General features: G+C 59.7%; 1 protein-coding gene across 3 annotated transcripts; it reads left to right on the top strand.

The window, feature by feature from the left end:
• The first annotated feature begins 274 nt into the window (after window positions 1-274).
• Window positions 275-8694, top strand: SHROOM1 (shroom family member 1). Of its 3 annotated transcripts, none has more exons than XM_074313501.2 (9): window positions 275-1423; window positions 1899-2055; window positions 4995-5993; window positions 6085-6137; window positions 6358-6567; window positions 6777-7349; window positions 7436-7577; window positions 7674-7946; window positions 8028-8694. In XM_074313501.2, exons 3-9 carry the CDS (start codon window positions 5037-5039, stop codon window positions 8358-8360), a joined length of 2541 nt encoding a protein of 846 aa, XP_074169602.2. In that variant the 5' UTR covers window positions 275-1423; window positions 1899-2055; window positions 4995-5036; the 3' UTR covers window positions 8361-8694. The 3 variants fall into 3 exon arrangements, with proteins under 3 accessions (XP_074169602.2, XP_074169601.2, XP_074169603.2); XM_074313500.2 differs by having other exon boundaries at window positions 1857-2055; XM_074313502.2 differs by lacking the exons at window positions 275-1423; window positions 1899-2055 and adding an exon at window positions 4311-4900.
• Window positions 8695-9077: the final 383 nt, after the last annotated feature.

Raw genomic sequence — 9077 nt, 5'->3', positions numbered from 1 at the left:
TGAATTGCCTTTTTGTTTGCTTTTGGTTGTGTTCCCTCTATTGTGAAATTGCTCTGAGACCAACCACATGGATCCGGGTCTTAAAAGGTCTTTCAAAGCCAAGAGCTTCTGAGCCATTGTCTTAGAGCCCAGAGCTCCAGCTCCAGCTGAAGCTGATGGCTGGCTCAGGATGGTGTTTGAAAAAGAAACAGGGCCAGAAGGGCACCAATCAGAATCCAGGCTCGGGTACCTGCTGCCTCCACCTAGAAGACCCAAGAAGACAGAGTTCCCCAGGCTCCCAGTGCCTCCAGAAATCCATAGCCTTGACCCCTGGCATGAGGTCTGGGTCCCAGTTATTCCCACCAATAAACCTTATCAGCTACGGATGCCCTCCCTGCCCCCCAGGCATGCTGATTCCGTGGAAGTGAGGGCAGCCCACACCAATAGCAGAGAGACCCCAGAGCTGAAGGGGCTCAGCAAAAAGCTCACAGTCCCTTCCACGGATGGAGCGTTTCTTGGCAGAAGCAGTCTTCATAGGACAGAGGTGTGGAAAGTAGGGGACGGAGAGGCTGAGGACACAGCAGGGGGGTGGAGCACAGTGGCAAATGAATGCAGAGCATTCTTTGAAGACAGCGATCCCCAAAGGGGAGGACCTTGATAGCCAGACTCCAGCCTGTGAACCCTATCCAGGCCGTAGGGGATCTGCATATGCCCAGCACCTGAGGGGCACACTGAGAGCAATGTTCCCACTGCTGACCACTCAAGTCAGCAGTACCCGGTTTGGTCCAGGTAGCTGGCAAGGAGGGCCTAGCCGATGCGGGGTAGTGGGAGAAATGGAAAGAAAGGGGGGCAAAAATGGGACAAAAGAGCTCACGGTGGGAGTCTAAGAACTGGAAGAGTTTTGGAAATGGGAGTTCTGGAAAGTTGGTCAAGAGGTCTGTTACTATCCGAACTGCACCGTACTCAGAGGGACAGGGACAGAGGCATGAGCCCCGGGCGAGCTTGTTTTCTCAGCCAAGCTTTAAAGGAAAGGGGTGGCCGTCTTGGGCCTTGGGGCCCTTCCTGGGCATCCCCACCGAGGGGCCTGCCCCCCCGGGCCCGAGCAATATGCGCGCTGAGGAGGCTGGCGGGTGGGCAAGCGCCGTAGTCTCCCTTCCTGTCCCTATCCTCCGGCTTCTCCCGCCCGGAGCAAGAGGTCTGTGCCCGGCGGGGAACGAGTGTCCACTCTCTGGGCCCGGGGCTAGACCGGCGAGCGGACACTACCAAGGGGCGGGCGGCCCCCGGAGCAGCGCCGCCGCTCCGCGCTCCCGCCCCCGGTGGCCGGACGTGGCGCCTCCCCCGCGGCAGCCGGAGCCTGGAGGTGGGGTCCGGAGTCGGAGCCCGGGGATCTGATGTCACCGCGCGGCCGCGGGCGCCCATGAGCGCGTCTCGGGCTGGAGCTCAGGTACGCGGCGAGGCCCGGGGCCAGGAGGCAGGGGCCAAGCAGAGGGATTGCGCGGCAAGGGGGTCCGCGGCCGGTTTCCCGGGAGGAGGAAGGGCGAGCCCCACGGAGAGAAGGGGGCGGGGGCGGGGGTGGCGGCAGGGCCGCGCAGCAGCCGACGCGCTGTTGGGTCCGGAGGTGTGGACTCCGCGCCGAGGCTGGGCTGCGCGAGTCTAGGCGAGCCCCTGCGCGCCCCGGCTCTTTGCAGAAGGTTGGGGAGGACGCAGACCCGCTGAGGGGCCGGAGTTGCCGAGGGAGTGCTCGGGTGGCGCAAACTCGCAGGAAGTCTCACTCCACGACCCCCCACCCCCATCCCACTCTCACCCTTCGGCCTCGAAGCCGCTGGAGAATCGGGTCCCTCCCGCTCAAAATCACGCTGCCCCTTCCCCTCCCCCAGCTTGCGTTCTGAGTCCTCCCTCCCCGACGGCGAACCCAACAGGAAAAGTCGAGAAATGCGCGGGCCGGCGGCCATCCGCTCTCCCAGCGTCCCCGAGATCCCGCTCACCCGCCGCACCGCGTGACTCTGCCGCCCCCTGCGGTCGCCAGTCCTGCGCCTCTCTCCTCTAGCTCCTGAACTCGCAGAGCTTGAAGCCCAGGTACGTGCGTGGTCCGACAGCACCGAGATCTCCTACCCCAAGTGCCATCAGCATCCCTCATTTCCTGAGTGGCATAGAGCGAGAGTTTCCGGGAGAATGGGATACCGCTGGGGACTGGGAAAGTCTTGGGACTTCCCCAAATGACTGCCCGGCCAGAGCTGGTCTGGGTTTCAAGACACAGCCCAGGTTCCAGAAACTCAATCTGGCAAGGAGATTGCCACGCAGGAGCGCCCCACAGTGAGCCTAGTACTGAGGGAAGACCATCCGGGAGGGGTGGCCTGGACAACCTCTCCACAGAAAGGTCAGAGGTGAGGTGGCTTTGGAGAGAGGTACCACTTCATTCCCAATAGTTTTTGGTGGTGTGAGGTTGTGCGCCTTTCTGGTCCCCTTAACTGCATGTGCTCCCATTGCCTTGGTGTGGTTTTACCCACTGGAAGCTGTCTTCATCTATTCCCCCAACAACCTCTTAACTAAAAACCTGGGTTTGCCTGCTGGCCTGGTCCAACCTCTCTGCTGAAGTCCAGACCCACGTGCTCACTTCCCAGCAGCCAGCCTTGCCACAAACAGTGCAAAGCCCACAGGCCCCAGACTGAAGGAGCACTGGACCACTTGGCTACTCCCCGTTTCAGCTTCCTCCTTCCTGAGCCTGGCACCTCCACCTCCCAGGCCCCAGCTCTGCATGTGGAAGTCATCTTTCTCTCTTTTTCCTCTTTGGCTCTTTCATTCGGGTAACAAGTATATTGCAAACGTGTATACGCATTTGTATTATCCATTCAAGCTGTTTTTATTTAGTGAACTTAGAGTCTTCTGTCAACACAGTAACTCACAAATAAGATCAAATTTTCAAGGCCTTTTTCGGGGAAACAGCTTTGTATTTGAACAGTCACCAGTGCCTAGACGTGCAGCAGGCCAACATGGGCAGGTATGGGTGGCATGAGCCAGGGTGAACAGTGCTCCCAAGTGGGGCCAGAGGATAGAAAGAGAGGGGCTGGTGTCTGGGCAGTTAGGGTAGGTTTCCTAGAGGAGGTGACTTCTGCCCAGGGACAGGGCTACTGTTCAGTGCAGCTTCTTACCTTCCTGAAGTCCAGAGGGTAGAAACACTTGCAAAGAGGTCCCTAAGCTGGAGTGAGACCCAATCTGCAGTGCTGGCCGTAGTGGGCATAAAGATGCCTCTAGGTGGGTGATGTCAAGATGGTCTGGTCCCAGGTCAGCGGAAAGCCCTTCCTGGGAATGTTGCAGGTACTGCCTCTCCCTTTTAGGAAACACCATAGCCTCCCACTAACCTCCCTACCTGCCCTGACCAGCAATCCGTAGCATCTGTTGCCTCAGGGAAGGAGTGAAGGGTGACCCCTTAGTGTCTAGGAGGCTCAAATGAGCCTGCTTTTCAGTTTCTACCCTAGCTGCAGGCCACCCTCCTCTGCACTCCCCACCAAGCAGCTCAGGGAAGGCCACCCTACCCCAAACGCCCCACAGCCCATAGGATGCCCCAGCTTCCCAAGACTCAAAGCTGCTCTCACCTCGGACCCAGGCACTCCCACCCACCCAACTCCTCGCCTCTCGCTCCCTCTCTATGCTGGGGAGGAATAGATGTCTGCCCCGTCCTGCTCTAAGCTGTGCTTCCCTGCTCTTTTGGTTCCTAATAATGCATGAATAGCCTCGTCAGTGCCCATGGGGGCAACTGCCTCACCCAGTCTGTCCCCTTCCCCGGAAAAGATTACTAGGGAGGGGAGAAGGAGGGGCATTAACAAAGAAGCCCGCTTCTTTCGCCCCTATCTACTCCTTGCAAGTCGACTTCTTTCCTTGCCATTCAACAAATATTTCTTTAACGTCAGCTACATGCTATGCACTAAGGGTCCAGAGATGAGTACGTGCAGGGCCTGTCGTCAGGAAGCTCAGGGTGGGAATGGGAAGAGGGTCACAGGCAAGCCAACAATGACAACGCAGGGTGATGAGCGCTGTGATCAGGGGGCAGCTCAGGACACTGCAGGGATCCCAAAAGGTCAGGAGACCTCTGAGCTGAGCCCTACCAGCAGGCAAGAGTAGCGGGACAAAAGGGGGTGAGCATGTCACTCCTGGACAAAAGGCAGTCTCTGAAGCAGGGACTGTGTTATTCTGGAATCTGCCAGTAATTTGAGGGAAGGTGGGGGTGACTGTTTCCCACAGTAGAGTCTGGGCTGTGTTGGAAGTTTCAGGCATCTAGGGGGTGGGGCAGGGTGGGGAGGACTGGCTTTCAGCAGGGTTTGCTTCTAGGAAATTGACTCTGGCTGCAGTGAGCTTGGAGGCAGGCCCAGATTCCAGGCAGGGCTCTGCCTCTTACCAGCTGTGTGCTCCTGGGCAAATCATTTCCCCCTCAGAACCACGGTGTCCTCATCTATCAAATGCAGATAGCAGTTGGGAGGAGCAAGATAAATATTTATATAAAGCACCTGGAACATACTGGCACAGAGGGAGGGAGTAAGGCTGTGAAGCTGCCCCTGCCACCTGACCTGGGTCTTTCCCCCTCTTTTCTTGGCTCCCTTGTGATCTCAGAACGTTCTTGACCATTGTTTATCAGGGAAAGATCACAAGGAGAAGCTAACAAAACATCAGGAAGTAGCCTGGGTGTGACAGCGTTGGGGAGGGAAGGAGCATGGGTACATTCTCAGCGCTCCAGGAGGTACCAGGATAGTGAGTGTGTGTGTGTGTGGGGGGGGGGGGGGGACTGCCAGCCAGGAGAGCCCCAGTGGAGCATGGGCCAGTCGCCAGTTCCTTTCCCTGAGTTGCTCTCTGGAGCTGGTCCTACTGCCCATGACATCCTTGACCTGGGGGGTAATGCCAGCGCTTGCGACTGGGGACAGGGAGATGTGTAAGTACCTGGCTGTCCGTGATGGTGGGGCCAGCAGGCTGTCCTAACCCTTACCCTGAGCTTCTCACCCACCACCCCATCTTTGTTCTTCCAGGCCCCAACAGAGCTAGCCAGCCCAGCGCTCCTCCAGGCAGCCATGGAGGCCCTGGGTCCTGGGGGCGACCGCGCCTCCCCAGCCTCGTCCACGCGCAGCCTGGACCTGCGGCGGCTGTCCGCGCGCGCCGACTCGGCCTATAGCTCCTTCTCCACGGCCTCGGGCGGTGCTGAGCCGCGCACGCCGTCGCCGGGGAGCGACCTCCTTCCGTACCTAGACTGGGACTATGTGCGTGTGGTGTGGGGCGGTCCGGCCCCCGCCCCGCCCGCCGCGGCCCTTCGCAGCTCCCCGCAGCCGGGGTCGGCGGCCGCCGCACGCAGTGGGCCGCGTCCCCCACAGGTCCAGGGGGCCCCGGGGCCGCTCAGCCGTCAGGCCACCCCGCTGCTGTACGCGCTGGCCGCCGAGGCGGAGGCTGCGGCGCGAGCCACCGAACCGCCCAGCCCACCGGCCTCGCGGGCCGCCTACCGCCAGCGGCTGCAGGGCGCGCAGCGGCGAGTGCTCCGGGAGACGTCCTTCCAGCGCAAGGAGCTCCGCATGAGCCTGCCTGCCCGCCTGCGGCCCGCGGTCCCCGCGCGGCCCCCCGCGGTGCACCCGCGCTCCGCCTCGCTCGGCCACCCGGGCGGGGAAGGGGAGCCAGCGCGCTCCGGGGCCCCCGCGCCGGGAACCGCCGGCCGCGGCCGCCTCGCCAACCAGCAGCAGAAGTGGTGCTTCTCGGAGCCAGGGGAGCTGGATCGCGTGGGTCGGGGCGGTGGGTTGGCCGGCGAATGCTCCGGTCGGGCCTGCTCCAGCTCTGGCCTCCCCAGGCTGGAGCCCAAGGAATTGCAGCATCAGGCGATGTCAGAGTTCGAAGGTCACCAGATCAGATGGCTGCCCCGAGGCACAGAGGACCCAGGACCCTGGTCCTTGAAGCTCAGCACCTACAGGCCTGCTCGCAGGAGTGCTTCAGGAAAAGGCTTGGGTCCCTGGGGAGGTGCAGGAGGGGCCGTGCCCATTGTCCAGGTATGAAAGAGAAGGGCTACAGGCTTGAGGTGGGGGCATCTGGGAGACTGAAAACTGGAGCCACATCTCATCCAACTGTTTGCCTTTCCAGGCTGTTCCCCAAGGAGTAGAACCCCCCAGATCGTTTCAGACCAAAAATTCCAGGTGAGAGACATGGATTACTCTTAGGAGGAGGCAGCATTCATCGCTCTTGCCCAAGAACCAAGAGGGCCTCCCACTTACCCTCATTCTGAGCCTTCTGACTCTGTCTTTTACAGACCACATCCCCTAGCACCCGACCCCCCAACACCTTACTGTTTGTCTGGTGCAGCACTAAGAGCTTCCCTCCTGGTCACTGTGGTTAGTTCGGAGTCTCTGCCCCCAGGTTCCTAACTCAGAAGGAAGCCGCAGTGGTATGTCCTACAGATGGCCCCCAGAGCAGTGCCACTGACTGTGACCAGAGGGTCCCAGAGACCTGCATTGTGTCTTCCCGGCTCCCCTCCCTTCCTGATGATGAAGTTTTCCTGGAAGAAGCCATGCTGGTCAGAATGAGATCACCTCCAGACTCCCATGACCCCCTGGGGCTCCCAACCAGGTGAATTCCCTTTTGCTTCCAAACAGAGTGAGACACCTCTTTGCCACATACAGCTACAAAATTCGGGGGGGGGGGGGTCAGGGAACCCTCTCCTAGCTGGAGCCTGGGAGCCCAGGTGATGGGGTAAGGGTGGGGGCAGGTGGCCCTGAGAGACCAACACTGGTCTTTGGCCAGAGCTTTTTCTGACTCAGTGTCTCTTCCACTTCTAGTGTCCATGCCTCTGACCAGCAGTATGGAGCTGGCTTGGGACAAAGGCCTGACCAGCCTACAGTCCCTCCAGAGCAACCCCTCCATGAGTGCCCAGAGACTACAGGGGCAGATGACTACTGGCAGGGGGTAAACGGTTCTGTGGGTGTCTCTAGGCCCACATGCTGTAGCCCCACTGGGACTGCAAATGGTGACATCCCAACCATTGACTCCACTGGACTGCTGATGACTGACACCCCCGCAGCTGCAGAGAGTGACGCCCTCAAACCTCTCTCAGTTGATGCCCTGGGACCTCAAAGCAGTGATACCCTAGGGCCTCCTGACAACACTGCCCTGGCTTGGGGCTCTGGCCAGCCTGATTCCAGGCCCGCTTGGCCTAGTCCGCGTCTTGAGGAGCTGGTTCAGGAGCTGGCCAGACTGGATCCCTCTCTGAGTGACACTCTCACCTCCTATCCCAGCCCAGAGCCACCCCTTGACCTGCTGGATGGGCTGATTCCTTTAGCTGAGGTTTGGGCTGCAATGAGGCCAGCCTGTGGGGAGGCTGGAGAGCAGGCAGCTGGTACTTCTGAGCCAGGGTGAGTGAGGGGCACCAGGGACTCAGAATTCTAAGCCCCTGCATTCTGGGGCAGAACAACCCAGGGAGCTCTGGCTTTGTCTCCAGGTCCTGTCTAATTAGCTCTACCCAGCTCCTGCCAACTTCTCAGGAGGAAAGAACGCCTGAAAACCTTACCACCCACCCTGTGCCTGACCAGCCATGTGGCCAGGGTCTCCCTGAGCCAAATAGCAGCATGAAAGCTAAGAAAGTGAGTGTGGTGGGGCTGGTGGAGGCTGGATGGAACATGAACTCAGAGTCTTAGCTAAGTCAGCGGCCCCAGACTTAAATACCCACCTCCCTGCAGGTGGAGCTAGCGGACCTCCTCCAAAAGATGCTGCAGGACCTTCAGGCAGAGCAGGAACAGCTACAGGAGGCAGCCCAAGCTTGGGCCAGGCGCGGGGCTGCGCTGGAGGCTGTGGTAGGCCAGGCCTGTGCACCCCGTGAACTAGAGCGGTTCAGCCGGTTCATGGCCGACCTAGAGCGCGTACTTGGCCTCCTGTTGCTGCTGGGCAGTCGCCTGGCCCGCGTGCGCCGCGCCCTGGCCCGGACGACCGCAGACGGCGACCCTGACGAGCAGGTAAAGGGGTTCAGACTGCGGGAGAGCCGGTCGGTGAGGCGTCCTCACCCCGCTTACGGCGCCCTGTCCCTGCGGCTCCAGGCCTCTCTGCTGCAGCGACTCGGGCTCCTGAAGAGGCAGCAGGAGGACGCCAGGGAGCTGAAGGAACACGTAGCTCGGCGCGAGCGGGCCCTGCGGGAGGTGCTGGTGCGGGCACTTCCCGCCCAGGAGCTGCGCACCTACTGTGCCCTGCTGGCCGGCAAGGCCGCCGTCCTGGCCCAGCAGCGCAGCCTGGACGAGCGGGTCCGGCTCCTTCAGGACCAACTGGACATCATCAGGAGTGACCTTGGTCATCGTCCCCCATCTCCCAGTCCTGCCTGGTCCCCAGGCACCCATCCTCCTAATAAACCGACCTTCCCTCCTTCTCTCATTTAATTACAGGCGGTGAAGTTAGGGAGCATTGCCCCTACTTCTCACCCATGCAACTGGGGGTGACCCTGGTTTACCCGGTGCTTTTCCCTTGGGGTGGGGATGACCCGGGCCGGGCCTTCCCAGGATACTTCTCCCAAGTGTTGTCATGTGGTGTCACCCAAGTCTTGTGTATTATTTGGAAATTAATTTATGGATTTTTAAAACTGCAGTATTCCCTCTTTTTGTGATCGGAGAGGGGCTCAGTCAGGATTGGTTGGAGGGAGAGAAGACCAATCAGAGGAGCACGTCAACTTAGCAAAACAGTCTTTTTTCCTCTCAATAAAAATTGATGCAAGAAGTGTGTGTGTCACCTGGAACATAGTTTAGGGGAGGGATCTTGTTTACAGACTGCAGATGCCAACCCTGCCTGACCACCAGAAGAGGCATTTGCTGAACGAGTCACTAAGGAAGACTGGAGAACCAGACTTGAAAACAGGAGGGACCAGGAGGGTGCTGGGCCCTCAACTCCACTGCCACCAGTAATCCCTAGCTGTGCTGGGGACTGCATCAGTACAAACGCTGAGGCCTGATTGGCTAAGTCCAGGTCTCCTTTGCTGATTTTACCCAAGTCCCCAATGTCAGTAGTGGAAGTGGGGGACTGCCTCCCTTCAAGACTCAAGAGGTAGGGAAATTCCCCAAATGGACAATGGGTTCAGTACACTTGGACATTTGGGGACATTC

Source organism: Rhinolophus sinicus, chromosome 5 (assembly GCF_057876585.1).
Source record: "Rhinolophus sinicus isolate RSI-liver-muscle chromosome 5, RSI-T2T, whole genome shotgun sequence".
NCBI classification, from domain to species: Eukaryota; Metazoa; Chordata; class Mammalia; order Chiroptera; family Rhinolophidae; genus Rhinolophus; species Rhinolophus sinicus.
Note: the sequence above shows the minus strand (reverse complement) of the source record. Positions and strands in the feature narration are given on the sequence as shown.

Coding starts and splice junctions, on each gene's coding strand:
- SHROOM1 (XM_074313501.2), top strand. CDS start 5,037: ATGGAGGCCCTGGGTCCTGGGGGCGACCGCGCCTCCCCAGCCTCGTCC. Junction 6,138..6,357: donor TTTCAGACCAAAAATTCCAG/GTGAGAGACATG, acceptor CTCTGCCCCCAG/GTTCCTAACTCAGAAGGAAG. Junction 7,947..8,027: donor ACGGCGACCCTGACGAGCAG/GTAAAGGGGTTC, acceptor CTGCGGCTCCAG/GCCTCTCTGCTGCAGCGACT.